This window comes from Procambarus clarkii, chromosome 54 (genome assembly GCF_040958095.1).
Source record: "Procambarus clarkii isolate CNS0578487 chromosome 54, FALCON_Pclarkii_2.0, whole genome shotgun sequence".
NCBI lineage: Eukaryota > Metazoa > Arthropoda > Malacostraca > Decapoda > Cambaridae > Procambarus > Procambarus clarkii.
In genome coordinates, this window is record NC_091203.1 from 12035552 (window position 1) to 12051325 (window position 15774).

The 15774-nt window shown below is 40.7% G+C and overlaps 1 protein-coding gene across 1 annotated transcript; it reads right to left on the bottom strand.

Moving 5' to 3' along the window:
• Window positions 1–13379: 13379 nt before the first annotated feature.
• On the bottom strand, window positions 13380–14509 carry LOC123752275 (uncharacterized). The gene is made up of 2 exons (XM_045734329.2): window positions 14474–14509; window positions 13380–14267 (listed from the first exon to the last, which is right to left on the bottom strand). Exons 1-2 carry the CDS (start codon window positions 14483–14485, stop codon window positions 13641–13643), a joined length of 639 nt encoding a protein of 212 aa, XP_045590285.2. The 5' UTR covers window positions 14486–14509; the 3' UTR covers window positions 13380–13640.
• Between the last annotated feature and the right edge of the window lie 1265 nt (window positions 14510–15774).

Here is a 15774-nt window from a genome sequence, read left to right on the forward strand (position 1 = left end):
TAAGTAGTATTTTTATAAATTTGTCAAAATATTACGATTTTTCCCGAATTTTTTCGTACCTAACCCCCCTAAGTCGTACTCTTGGAATATCAAATAGGTATTTGTTTCTGGTGTGGTGCTCATGGGATCTGTTACAACCTTCTAGGAAGCTTTTAAGGTCAGGATTGACATTACAGTTCAGAGTTTTATATATATATATATAATACACATGAGACGATGTGCAGTGACTTAATTTCTAACATTTTCAGGGATTTGAGTCAGGGTACCGAGTGATGTCTGTTATGGGGCCAGAGTTAGATATTGTCCTAATAGCAGCTTTGTGTTGAGTAATTAGAGGACGTAAATGATTTTGGGTAGTAGAACCCCAAGAACAAATACCATAGATGAGATAAGGAGAGATGAGAGAGTAATAGAGTGTCACCAGGGCAAGGCGAGGTACATTTTAAATTTAAATTTTGCCCCGAGGGGCGAGTTTATTGGGCAGTGCCACTCATCTTGTGAGTAGACATACCGCCATAGCAGCATGTACAACACTCCCCAGTAGGAAGAAAACCCGCTGGGTTGTTCATCCTGTCACATGTACCCAGACACAGCTGGGACTTGCTTAACTGTCTTAAGTGAACAGCTCCTCAAACAAGAAGAATAACATCAAACAACCCTTAAAAGCTTATGTTATCTTGCGGGTGCAAAATGGGGAAATCTTTTAAGAACAGTATCAATATTTGACAAATAGTGTTTTCCTAACTCAAACAATGTGGGGTTTATTATTCTACACATATTTCTGATTTCTCTCAGGTGCTCACATTCACATAGATAGTGGTCAAGGCGGTGTCCATCACTCTCACCACAGATTCTGCAACTTCGCTGATGAACTGTTGTTTCCATTCCATATCTCCATGGATATTTGTATCCAAGTCGGATTCTCGCTATTACTGATTCTCTCCCTCGTCCTCCTCCTCTTCGGCCATAATGATTGGGATTGCCAGCTGCATCCATGTTGTACCATCGTATAGATTCACTGGTTTGTGCTTCTATCCTCCTTTCCTCAGTTACCTTGTCACGGTGATGTTGCCTGACAATACCTCTAATTTGTAGTAGAGTCTTGGGTATGAAGTATTCAATATGGTCTCCTTCAGCGCCTTCAGCAGCCAGCACATCTGCTCGTTCATTCCCACATATTCCAGCATGGGAGGGGATCCACAGAAACTTGATGACTCTTCCCTAATTGGTAAGTACTCTCACAGCTCTCTTAATTTCAGCGACTATTGCAAGATTTTCTGCCCGACTTTTACTTAGGCTTTGCAGTGCTGCTTTTGAATCGGTGCAAATCACTGCACCATTAGTGTTCCGTTAAAGAAACCTTAACGCCATAACAATGGCAGTTAGCTCTGCTTGCGTTGAAGAGGCATAGTTCTCAATACGCGCTTTTTCTTCATTTATGCGTTGGAAAGTATTATCCTTGATTACCGTGTACGCTGCACCAGCCCTGCCATTGACAGGATTAGATGACCCGTCAGTGTAGATTTGATCTAGTTCATCTCCGGCTTCTTTATAAATCTCCTTGAGATACTTGTGATTCATTTCTTGTGGTATCATGTTGGATTTTTTCGTTGCCATTTCATTGATGATCTTGCATGAGTCATCCTCCCAGGGAGGTAAACTCTCTACAGGCAGGACCTCACGGGCTTGCTCAAGCAGGTGAAGCTCTTCGAGGTAGCAGACTGATCTGTGATGCCATTTTTTGCTTCTCCTGTAGAATGCCAACAGTTTTTTTTATTTTTTTTATATACCCTGTATTGTATTTAGAATGTGTCCCTGGAAATTCAGCTTGCGGTCAATGAGAACGCCAAGGAATTTGCCATCTGCTTTGTTACAAATTTGGGTATTGTTAATCCTGAGATTTATTTGATTTGAGGATTTATTGCCAAACAAAATATAGAAAGTTTTGTCAATATTGAGGGTGAGTTTGTTGGCAGTTAGCCAGTGGTGGACTTTATTTAGCTCAGTATTCACTGTGACATTTAGAGCAAGGGGGTCAGGACTGGAGTAAATGAAGGTCGTGTCATCAGCAAATAGAATTGGTTTGAGATGTTGGGAGGCATTTGGGAGGTCATTAATGTAGATGAGAAAGAGGAGAGGGGCCAAGTATGCTGCCCTGGGGAACACCAATGTTGATGGGTAGGGTGGGAGAAATTGAATTATTCACATAAACATATTGGAGCCTGTCAGTAAGGTAAGACGTAAGGTACTGCAGGGAGTGACCTCTGACTCCATAATGTTGTAATTTAAGAAGAAGGTTTTGGTGGTTGACAGTGTCAAAAGCCTTATGCAGGTCCACAAATAACCCAATAGGAAACTCATTTTTATCAAGAGCTGCATGTACCAAGTTAATCATACGAATAAGTGCATAATTAATTAGACTGAGTAGGATGGTTCAGGATCTGCAGACCTCTTGTAGAAATGGCGGCCCTAACCGTGACAAGGAGCGTAGTAGACAAGATACGATGGTTCAGGCTCTGGTTCGGCAGACCATCACCACTGAACAGAAGTGGTCAACAAAAATGTCTTTGATAAAAACGTGCATAGAATGCAACATGAAGGTAGATTACCAACAGAGCTTTCAGTGCCAACTCTGTTCAGCAGCCATACACAAAAAATGTGCCAACATGACTAATAATTCAAGGAGAAATGGTCCCAGTGACCACTCTGTGTACTGGCTCTGCAAAAAGGATGATGTAACTTTTTTGAAGATGATGGAAATCCTGGATAAAACTCCCGCCGAAAAAAGAGAATAACTTATTATTGCCTGCATAGCAATTTCTAATGTCTTCAAACAAACTGTACATGACACCAAGGTACAACCAGATGCGCCACAGAGCTCGGTGGCAGCGGCACCTGAGCAGAGCCGGGAGTCGGGGATGACTGAGCAGAGCAGGGAGTCGGGGACGCCTGAGCAGAGTTGGGAGTCGGGGATGCCTAAGCAGAGCAGGGAGTCGGGGACGCCTGAGCAGAGCATAGAGTCGGGGATGCCTGAGCAGAGCGGGGAGTCGGGGACGCCTGAGCAGAGCGGGGAGTCGAGGACGCCTGAGCAGAGCACGGAATCGGGGACCCCTGAGCAGAGCGGGGAGTTGGGGACCCCTGAGCAGAGCGCGGTGTCAATGGCGCCGGAGCACAGCGCGGTGTTGCGGGCACCGGAGCAGAGCGCAGTGGCGATGGCACCAGAGTAGAGCGCGGTGTCACAGGCCCCGGAGCAGAGCACAGTGTCGGGGACGCCGCAGCAGAGTGCGCTCCCTGGCAAAGGGAAACAAACAAAACAAGGACCCAAAATCTGTTGGTATTACAAATGGGCTACCTGTAAACATGTGATATCGGGAAGAACAAATGGAACATGTAAGTACGATTACTCTAGAAAGTGCAGAAACCTCCTCAATACAGGTAAATGTACCAAAAGCGGTGAATTATTTCACCCAGAAGTTTGCAAGAACTCTTTGGACAGGAAAGAGTGCTTCAATGCTGAATGTCCAGCTTTTCATATAAGATGTACCAGGCGAATAAAACCGACAGACCGCCACTATGAAAACAGCCACCACTCCATTGACCGGGATAATTTTTTAGCAAGAGGAGGAGGAGAAGAATGGCTAAAAATGACCAGACTCTACCACCAACTCGGTCAAATGCTAGAGAGGACGCAAACACAGTGGCCTCCTTACCAGAGCCTCAGATATTAACACCAAGTAAAGCATCCAGCACTTCAACTAACACGATAACATCATTTATATTTGCCAACATCCAGGGTATAAAAACACGCAAATCCAACAAAGTTCACTTTATAGATGGTCTTCTTAATGAGGCAAATGCAGTGTTTGCAGCCCTAACGGAAACTCACGCAAAGGACTACTTTGATGGTGAAATATGGATCTCAGAGTACAATCTTTTAAGGTGTGATAGGAAACACCGGCTTCAGGGTGGGGTCAACCTCTACATCAAAGACACACTCATCTGTACTGAGCTGCTAAACACCTCAAATTATATGGTGGAAGTGCTGATAATCAAAATAGAGATCCTAAATAGAGTTGTTGTCGTTGTATATAAGTCACCGGAGGCAAACCCTCAGCAGTTTAAAGACCAACTAATGAAAATAGAACACTGCTTGGAAAACCTCACAAATCCAGCTCCGAACATCATCCTGCTTGGGGACTTCAACCTACGGCACCTGAAATGGAAGCACCTGGCTAATACAGTCATATCAGAAAGAGTACCAGGAAGTAGCCTAAATGAACAGGCACATGCAAATGACCTGCTATGGATGTGCAACAGGTTTGCCTTAAACCAGCAAATAGTAGAACCAACTAGGAAGGAGAACACGCTGGACCTCATTTTCACTAATTATGATGAATTGATCAGGAACATAATGATTACAAATACCTGTTACTCAGACCACAACTTAATTGAATTTCTGTCAACCATGGGGAATAGACCTTCAAAACCAGTCCAGATTCCCGGTGGAGGAGATTTTAGCAAATTCAACTTCAATAATAAACAGATAAACTGTGAGCAAATAAACCAGGACTTCATAGAAATAAACTGGAAAGAACAGCTAGAAAATGCAAACCTGAACCAGTGCCTGGAAAAAAATAAGCTCAGTAGCACTAGAATAATGTTCAAACCGCATACCCCTAAGAAAAAAGAGAAAGAGATGCAGATTGGAACGGGAACGTCGTTCCCTATATAGGCGAAGAAAACGAATCGCGGAACAACTTGAGAGTCGCACCCTATCTCAAGAACGGCGATGAAGGTTAGGTAGAGAAATAGAAACAATTGAACTCAAGCTACAAGAATCATACAAAACCCAGGAGAGGCAAAGAGAGCAAAAGACCATCAGTGAAATAGAGAGAAATCCGAAATATTTTTTCTCCTATGCAAAATCAAGATCAAAAACCACATCTAGTATTGGGCCCCTGCGAAAGGGAGATGGAACTTTCACCGACGACAACAAAAAATGAGCGAGTTACTGAGGAAGCAGTACGATTCTGTTTTCAGCGAGCCACTAAACGCACTAGAGATTGATAACCCAAATGAATTTTTCATGGATATGACACCAACATCAATTCATATATCAGACGTCACCCTATCCCCACTGGATTTTGAAGAAGCCATAAACAGTATGCCTATGCACTCTGCACCAGGCCCGGATTCTTGGAGCTCCATATTCATCAAGAACTGTAAAAAATCACTATCGCAGGCCCTTCACATTCTGTGCAGACAAAGCCTAGATACTGGCGTTATCCTTGACATACTAAAAACAGCAGAGATAGCACCACTCCATAAAGGAGGAAATAAGGCAGAGACAAAAAATTACAGACCGATAGCACTAACATCGCACATCATAAAAAATTTTGAGAGAGTGTTAAGAAGTAAGATCACAAAATACATGGAATCACAGCATCTCCATAACCCCGGACCATGTGGTTTCAGAACAGGGCGCTCTTGCCTGTCGCAGTTGCTGGACCACAATGATATGGCATTAGATGCTATGGAAGACAAACAAAACGCTGATGTAATTTACACTGATTTCGCAAAAGTTTTTGATAAATGTGACCATGGTGTTATTGCACATCAAATGCGTTCAAAAGGAATTACCGGAAAAATAGGCAGATGGATCTACAATTTCCTGACTAACAGAACCCAATGTGTAATAGTCAACAAAATAAAATCCAGCCCATCAACCGTGAAGAGCTCAGTCCCCCAGGGTACTGTGCTTGCTCCAGTACTTTTTCCCCATCCGCATATCGGACATAGACAAAAACACAGCCTATAGCACTGTATCATCCTTTGCAGATGACACTAGGATTTTCATGAGAGTAGGCAACATAGAGGACACGGCAAACCTCCAATCAAATGTAGATCAGGTCTTTCTATGGGCTACAGAAAATAATATGATGTTTAACGAAGATAAGTTCCAGCTCATGCGCTACGGAAAAAAATGAAAATATAAAAACGGAAACCACGTACAAAACTCAGGCAAATCATAACATAGAACGAAAAGGCAATGTAAAGGATCTGGGTGTACTCATGTCGGAAGACCTTACCTTTAAATAACACAATAAAGTAGCTGTCACAACTGCAAGAAAAATGACAGGTTGGATAACAAGAACTTCTCACACTAGAGATGCTATACCGATGATGATACTTTTCAAAACGCTTGTGCTCTCTAGAGTGGAGTACTGCTGCACAATGACAGCCCCTTTCAAAGCTGGAGAAATTGCTGACCTGGAGAGCGTGCAGAGATCCTTTACTGCTAGAATCCACTCAGTAAAACATTTAAATTACTGGGACCGACTAAAGAGCTTAAATCTGTACTCCCTTGAGCGCAGGCGGGAGAGATACATAATAATTTACACTTGGAAAATAATTGAGGGGCTGGTCCCAAACCTGCACGCAGAAATAACATCACATGAGACCAAAAGACATGGCAGGATGTGCAGAATACCCCCGTTGAAAAGCAGAGGTGCAACAGGTACTCTGAGAGAGAACTCTATCAACATCAGAGGCCCGAGACTGTTCAACACGCTTCCACTATACATAAGGGGCATAACTGGCAGACCCCTCACAGTGTTCAAGAGAGAGAACTGGATAAGCACCTCCAAAGGATACCTGATCAACCAGGCTGTGACTCATTCGTCAGGCTGCAAGCAGCTGCGTCTAACAGCCTGGTTGATCAGTCTAGCAACCAGGAGGCCTGGTCGACGACCGGGCCGCGAGGATGCTAAGCCCCGGAAGCACCTCAAGGTAATCTCAAGGTAAGGTAGCCATAACCATGTCGTGAGACCTAGGAGTAAATTTGGTGTAATGGTTCAGGCTCTGGCTCGGCAGATCTCTTTCCATTGTGGTAATGGTGAAAGTACGCAGGGTAAGCACTACCGTAATTGCTCGTCACGTAACTGGGCTCCGCATCTCTCACAATCTCAGAAGCGCAAGCGGCAGTCGCCAGGATCACAAACACCTACGTATGAAAAATTACATGTAGAATCATATAATATTTTGCAGTACAGTATTGTCATTCTCGTATACGAAATATTCTTAGAAAATACTACCACTTTCCTTGCTGTTTAATATAATACATTATAATATATGTATTAACCAATATCAGAGGTTAATAAGGATTGTTAGTGCAACTTACCAGGACCTTAAGTATAAGCTTAAGTATAAGTATAACGTCAGAATTATAAATAAAAACTATTTTTCTAGAAGGATATACAGGAGTTTGTCTCAAGTCTGTCTCACCTTCACGTCTCAACACGGAAGATTTTACTGACGCCATTGAGATAAATTTAGCTCACATGCCTTCTAACCGCGGCTAATTTGTCAAACAGAATGTTTAATTTTATTGTGCTTATTTGAGATGGTCTGTAGAGCCTTGCCGGAGAGGTTAGGGGTGTGGTGAGCAAATATTTGTGGAAGGATGGGTGAATGGGTGTGATAATGTTTAGGATGGATGTAGTGAGGTGAGCAAATCCACAAGGGCGGTGACGATGGTTCGAACCTACGTCCAAGAGAATCCCAGACGCTGCCTTAATCGACTGAGGCAGTCGCTTAAGGCAAGGCAGCGTCTGGAATCCTCTCGGACGAAGGTTCGATCCCTCGTCACGGCCCTTGTGAATTTCTTCATTTGATGCATCACGCTATTGTGATTTCTGTGTGCGGTGGGGTAAGATTATGAGTGACACGAAAGTGGTGTTGGTATATTGAGGATAACGTTAGGTAATGTAAAGGGTGAGTTAATGTGAGAGAGTGGTGAGAAAGTGACGAAATGTGTGGGATGGGTGATACACTGGGTAGCCATAATATTGGTGGGGCGAAATAGCCTATGCAATGAGTGTAGTATTCACCTAGTTGTGCTTGCGGGGGTTGAGCTCTGCTGGTTGATACCTGGTTGATGGGGTTCTGGGAGTTCTACTCCCCAAGCCCGGCCCGAGGCCAGGCTTGACTTGTGAGAGTTTGGTCCACTAGGCTGTTGCTTGGAGCGGCCCGCAGGCCCACATACCCACCACAGCCCGGTTGGTCCGGCACTCTTTCGGCCAGCCTCTCAACTGTCAATCAATCAACTGTTACTAACTACTAGGTTTTTTCACACACACTCACACCCAGGAAACAACCTGGAATAGCTGTCTAACTTTCAGTAAGTTCAGTAGAACTTCGGTTTCAACTCTTTTAATCATGTAGTAGCTCAGTCGATTAAGGCAGCGTCTGGGATGCTCCCGGACGCAGGTTCGAATCCTCATCACGGCCCTTGTGGATATGTTCATTTGATGCAACACGTTATTGTGATTTCTGTGTGTAATGATGCAAGGGCAAAGAGGGAGAACGGCCTATTGACATAGCTCGAGTGCGTGGTGAGTATTGTAAAACCCTGGTTTGTGTCTCGGAGAGGCTGCGGGATCCAGTAAGTTCAGTAGAATTCGGTTTCAACTCTTTTTACCATGTCGTAGGTCAGTCGATTAATGCAGCGTCTGGGATGCTCCCGGACGCATGTTCGAATCCTCTTCACGGCCTTGCCGGAGAGATTGGGGTGTGGTGAGCAAATGATTATGGAAGGATGGATGGATGGGTGTGATAATGTTTAGGATGGATGGGGTGACGTGAAATTATGAGTGAGACGAAAGTGATGTTTGTATAGTGTGGATAATATTAGGTAATGTGTGAGGTGTGGTAATATGAGAGATTGGTGTAAAAGTGATAAAATGTGTGGGATGCGTGAGATATAAGGTAGCTATAATATTGGTGGGGTGAAATAGCCTATACAATGGGTGTAGTGTAGTGTGGGTGAAGTTATCTGTGGGACTGGTGTTATAAAGTATAGACAAGGTTACTTCTGGGATGGGTGTAGTGTAGAGCGTGAGGTCAAGTAGTTATGGGGAGAGATCAAATTAGTTATAAGAGGGCTAGAGCTGGCATTATTTAGGTGAGGGATAAATTGTGGGTTCTCGACCTAAACGAGCGGCACACTATACAGACGGGTGCAATTTTGTTTTCAAAATTACGTTGTAGAAATGTTTTATATCATCATATAACTATAATATAAAATGAGAGAGGTGATTACACGGGTGAAGATATATGTTTTAAAGAGGTATTAGATTAGTTTATTAAAAGTTGTTCAATGTCAACCAATATTTTTTGACTAGTTGTATATGAAAAGGGCTGCAATTGTTCCAAGTTTCAGTATTGCAGCCTAAATAGAAAGGTAGATTTATTTTTTTTGTTTTTTTTCAACGAATATACCTAAATTTAGGCCTATGGGAAAGAAAACCCTTTCAACAATAATTTTCAGACTATGAGGCCTACATGACAAACAGTTGCAAAGATCGCACTCATCGCTAGGATCACCATGACATAAATGAACTGAATTACATTTTTAATGGTTACAACATGATCAATGTTGTTTTGATGAGTGTCATGTTGTACAGTAAAGAAATATTTATGTATAATGACTTTAAGTCTATTATTAATTACCATTTGTATTATTATTAATTACAATTTGTATCAATAATATCCATTTGGGAACATGCCGCTGAAAGCGATTCAGTATGTTACTAGTTGGTTGACATGGTTAAGATGTCTTAACAATACTCTACTCTCATTATATCATGCCCTAATCATTTCCTATCTTACATACGGTATCTGTGCATGGTGTTCAACCACTGTAAATTCAACCCCATCATCGCTCTGCTAAAAATTGCTATCTGAACTATAACAAGCTCTTGTGTTTTGTCTGAAGACAACACACAAAGCCCCTCTGTTCAAGTACCTTAACATGATAAACATACATTCGCGCCACACATTCTCATGTGCTGTTTACAAGTACAAATACTTTCTCCTAACTGCTAATCATGATCTAAAACTGTTACTTGATAGGTGTAACAGAACCCCTGAGCACCTTACCAGACATAAAAATCTCTTTGATATCTCAATATTGAAACTAAATCTTTGCAAACATTCCATGCAAATAAAAGAACCCAGTCTATGGAACTCATTCCCTAATGAATATTGTCCAACCATCTATACCTACATTTAGGCCTATGAGGCATTATTCAAAAGTAAAACCAAAAAGTACCTAGTTTTATCCTCATTGTTTCCTACCTTGTGCTTCAAACTCGCTGAATCTTGAACAACCCATTTCCCCAATATTAGTACTTAAGACATATCTTCACCCGTGTAATCACCTCTGTCAGTTTATATTGTAGTTATATGTTGATATAAAACATTGGTACAATGTAATTTCGAAAACAAAATTACATTCTTCTGCATAGTATTCCGCTCGTTAAGGTCAAGAACCCACAATTTGCCACCTCACCTAATCAATGCCAGCTTTTGCCCGCTCATAACTAATTTGATTTTTCCAGAACACTACTTGACCTCACCCTCTACACTACACCTACCCCAGAAGTCACCTTATCGACACTTTATTACACCAGTTCCTCAGATAACTTCACCCACACTACACTACACACTCACCCGGGTCTGGTGAGTGTGACGCTTCCTTGCCTTAATCGACTGCCTCAGTCGATTAAGGCAGCGTCTGGGATTCTCTCGGACGTAGGTTCGAACCATCGTTACGGCCGTTGTGGATTTGCTCAGCTCACCAGTTCCATCTTAAACATTATCACACCCATCCATCCATCCTTCAACAAACATTTGCTCACCACACCCTTAACCTCTCCAGCAAGGCTCTACAGACCATCTCAAATAAGCACAATAAAATTAAACATTCTGTTTGACAAATTAGCCGCGGCACGAAGCCATCAGAGCTAAATTTATCTCTAAGGCGTCAATGAAATCTTCCGTGTTGAGGTGTGATGGTCACACTTGATACAAACTCCTGAATTTCCTACAATTCTTGAAACATAGTTTTTATTGTTATTCTCATGCGGCTCCTGACAAATTCTGAGTAACTATACTTATTGTGTTATAAAACTCCTTTAACACGCATATGAACAATTATTATTCTCTAAATAATGATTGGTTGACATGTTTTATGCTCTATTGAAAAAATCATATTTATTATGTTTAGGCTTTTACTTATTATTAAATTCATATAATGTTCTTTTATTCTATTATCCACATTTTTCCTGCCTATATTTTATACGCTATATACTGCATCTTGAGGTTACCTTGAGTTGATTTCGGGGCTTAGCGTCCCGAGGCATGGTCCCGGACCATGCGTCCCGAGGCATAGTCCCGGACCATGCCTCATTTTTGTTGTCATTGTGGCAGCATGTTCACTTACAGCATGAGTGGCGCTAGGTACTGTTCCTGATATATGTAAATGAACTTCTAGAGGGAATAGATTCATTCCTCTCATTGTTTGCTGATGATGCAAAAATTATGAGGAGGATTAAGACGGAGGAAGATAATATGAGGCTACAAGATGACCTAGACAGACTGAATGAATGGTCTAACAAATGTCTACTAAAGTTCAACCCAGAGTATATGCAAGGTAATGATACTATACTGTGGAAACAGGAGGTCAGATACAGGATAGTAATTATGGGGAGGATTAAGACGGAGGAAGATAATATGAGGCTACAAGATAACCTAGACAGACTGAATGAATGGTCTAACAAATGTCTACTAAAGTTTAACCCCGAGTATATGCAAGGTAATGAAACTATACTGTGGAAACAGGAGGTCAGATACAGGATAGTGAATGAGAGATGAAGGAATTCATGAAACGGGCAAAGAGAAAGATCTAGAAGTTGATGTCACACCAAACCTGTCTTCTAAAGGGCACATCAAGAGAATACCATCTGCGGCGTATGCGAGGCTGGCTAACATCAGAACTGCCTTCAGGAACCTGTGTAGGGAATCATTCAGAACCTTGTATACCGCATATGTAAGACCAATCCTGGAATATGCAGCCCCAGTATGGAGCCCGTACCTTGTCAAGCACAAGATGAACCTGGTAAAAGTTCTGAGGTATGCCACTAGGCTAGTCCCAGAACTAAGAGGCATGAGTTACGAGGAAAGGCTGCGTGAAATGAACCTCACGACACTGGAAGACAGAAGAGTAGGGGGAGAGATGATCACTACATACAATATTCTCAGAGGAATTGACAGGGTTGATTTCGAGTTGAGTTGATTTGAGTTGAGTTGATTTCGAGCACCCCCCTGGAAGCAGCCCGTGACAACTGACTAACTCCCAGGTACCTATTTACTGCTAGGTAACAGGACCATAGGATGAAGGAAACTCTGTCCATCGTTTCTCGCCGGCGCCCGGGGAAACAGGATCACGTTCCAGCGTGCTGGCCGCTCGGCTCCATTCGGGTAGATAAAGATAAACTGTTTAACACGGGTGGTACACGAACAAGGGGACACAGGTGGAAACTGAGTACCCAAATGAGCCACTGGGACATTAGAAAGAACATTTTCAGTGTCAGGGTAGTTAACAGATGGAATGCATTAGGCAGTGATGTGGTGGAGGTTGACTCCATACAAAGTTTCAAATGTAGATATGTTAGTGCCCAGTAGGTTCAGGAATCTGTACACCAGTTGATTGACAGTTGAGAATCGGGACCAAAGAGCCGGAGCTGAACCCCCGCAAACACAAATAGGTGAGTACAGTGAACTAGCTCTCGTGGGCTGAAATTATTTTTTTCGTGTAAGACTGTCATTAAATATATTTCATCAACACTCAGAATACTCTACTGATAAACTAATATCACTTTAACCTTACATTAATGCGAGTCTTAGTAAATTTTATCGTATTTTACCCATATTTGCATCAGTAGGAATGAACCGACAATATTTATAAAATAGATGCTTTGACTCGGCGAGCCGCGGCCCCTTCCCATCCAATGCTATTCCATCCACCTAACATCTGTGTAAAGTATACATAAAAAATATATATTGATTTTTATTTTACTTAAATATAAATATTTAATTTTATTTAAATATAAATACATTTAAATACTAAAAATATTTAAATGCTGACATCTCAATTTGAACTTACTGTATTGTATTTTATAGCAAACTGTTATGTAGAATTTAGTTTTTGTCAAAATGTTATTAGATGTGTATTGTGTATTTAAATATACGTCTATTTCGCATGCCTCCTAAAGCAAGCAACAATTTCCACGGAAATCGTTTCCTTGGTTCAATACCAAATCGCAATATATACAAGTATATTCTCTATAAAATTAATTAATTACATACATCTTTTTTCATCAATATTAATGACGGAAGTTAATATATTCTTCCAGATATATTAACCATATCAACATTAAACATCTTAATCATCTCAACCAACCGGAAACACATTGAATCGTTTTCAGCGTTATTATATCACTATGATATTATTGATGCAAATGATAATTAATAATAAATTTAACAATTATTATATAGATTTATTTCTTTGCTGTACAACAGAACACTCAACAAAACAACATTAAACTTGTTAAATAATTTAATGTGTATTTCAGGATGTCATAATGATAGTAATCCTGGCGATGAGTGCAATCTTTGCAATTGTTTGTCATGTAGGCCTCGTAGTCTGAAAATTATTGTTGAGATGGTTTACCATATTTTTTTTATTTCCCGTAGGCCTAAATGTAAGTAGAGATGTTGTCATTTAAATCAGCAGAAATCTAGTAAAGGTGGTGAATATAAGGGTTTAGTGGCCGGTAACCATAATTAGAGAAGACTGAGTAGGATGGTTCAGGATCTGCAGACCTCTTGTAGAAATGGCGGCGATAACTGTGACGGGGAGCGGAGTAGAGAGTATACGATGGTTCAGGTTCTGGTTCGGCAGACCTCTTGTAGTAATGGCGGCGATAACTGTGACGGGGAGCGTAGTAGACAGGATACAATGGTTCAGGCTCTGGTTCGGCAGACCTCTTGTAGAAATGGCGGCGATAACTGTGACGGGGAGCGTAGTAGACAGGATACAATGGTTCAGGCTCTGGTTCGGCAGACCTCTTGTAGTAATGGTGGCCATAACCATATCGAAGGCCGGAGGAATAAATTGGGTATGATGGTTCAGGCTCTGGTTCGGCAGACCTCTTGTAGTAATGGTGGCCATAACCAAATCGAAGGCCGGAGGAATAAATTGGGTATGATGGTTCAGGCTCTGGCTCGGCAGACCTCTTTCCATTGTGGTAATGGTGAATGTATGCAGGGTAAGCACTACCGTAATTGCTCGTCACGTAACTGGGCTCCGCATCTCGCTTCTCAATCTCAGAAGCGCAAGCGGCAGCTGCCAGGATCACAAACACCTAAATATGAAAATATCACACATACAGTCATAAAATATTTAGCAGTAAAGTACTGTATTGTCATTCGCGTAAATGAAATATTCTTCGAAAAGACCACTACTTTTCTTAATATTTTATGTAATACTTTAAAATACTTTAATACTTTAATACTTTAATACATTAAATATTAACCAATATCAGAGAGTCCGATTGTTAGTGCAACTTACCAAGAGCTTCATGGCTGAAAGTTGGTTAGCTGTGGCCACAGCTGAGCGAGTGTGTCTTGCAGCAGTGATGCCGGGCTTTTATACCTGAGAGTCTTGAGTCCTTGAATCGTAATATAGTGTTATAGTGACGTTCCACTGAGAAAACTGTAATTAATATGTTTCTTATCTCTTTACTTTATTAAATTTTTCCATATATAATCAATTACATATTATATTATAAGATTTTCCTTTAGGTTAATAAATATAAAACCCTAGTTAAATGTCAAATATTGAATATATGAATTTGTTTTACTTCTTGTTAAGAGAATGCACTGTTTACGATTCCTTGTTAATCTTAGCAAGTATTGCATACTTGGTATATACAGGGATAGTTTACCTTGGTCATTTATTATGTTCCATACTGAAATATGCTTAGTGGTTCGCAAGTAATCTCATGTTGTAGCTTTAATACTTCCCTCGGTTTAAAAGCCTTAAACCTAATTCCATTCCAACATGTGCTAGACTTTTCAAGTAATATAGTGTTAGGCAAATCTAAGTATTCTTGCGAATTTGGTAATACACTTTAATACAATTTACTGACTACATTAAAACAATTTTTTTTGTGTTTATTAATTCCAGGTTTTACTTTTTCTTTGAATTACTTTTCAAGTAATTAAAATTTAATTGTAAATATTTTTTAATTAATTTGAATTAATTAACAAAAAATAAATTACTAATTTTATTAGGTAATTTATAAATTATAATGTATAATATTTATGGCTCACCATAGCCCGTGCTACTTGGAACTTTTGTTCTGCGTAGCGGAATCTAAAACAACAATCATTGTTTGGACAAGTTAGCGACCCTCTCCTGTGCCAGTTAAGTCCATTAGGGGCTCACCATAGCCTGTGCTACTTGCCCCGCTCCTGTGCCAGGTAAATCCTCTACTTGCTAACCATAGCCCATACTACTTATTTATTTATTTATTTATTTATTTATTTATTTATTTATTTATTTATTTATTTATTTATTTATATACAAGAAGGTACATTGGGTTTGTGAGAATATATAGCATGGTATTTACAATCTTGTAAAGCCACTAGTGCGCGCATCGTTTCGGGCAGGTTCCTAATCTAACAGATAATTTTAAGTAGGTAAATTCTAGGGGAATTAATAAAATGATAACAGATACATTGCAAGAAGGGAAAAAAATGAGATGAGAGAGACTAGAAGGTATATTAAAGCACATTGGTATATTATAGCTCTGATTGCACTGACAGCTTCATTGGTAATTTAAACTAAGATTAATAGGCACCATAAAT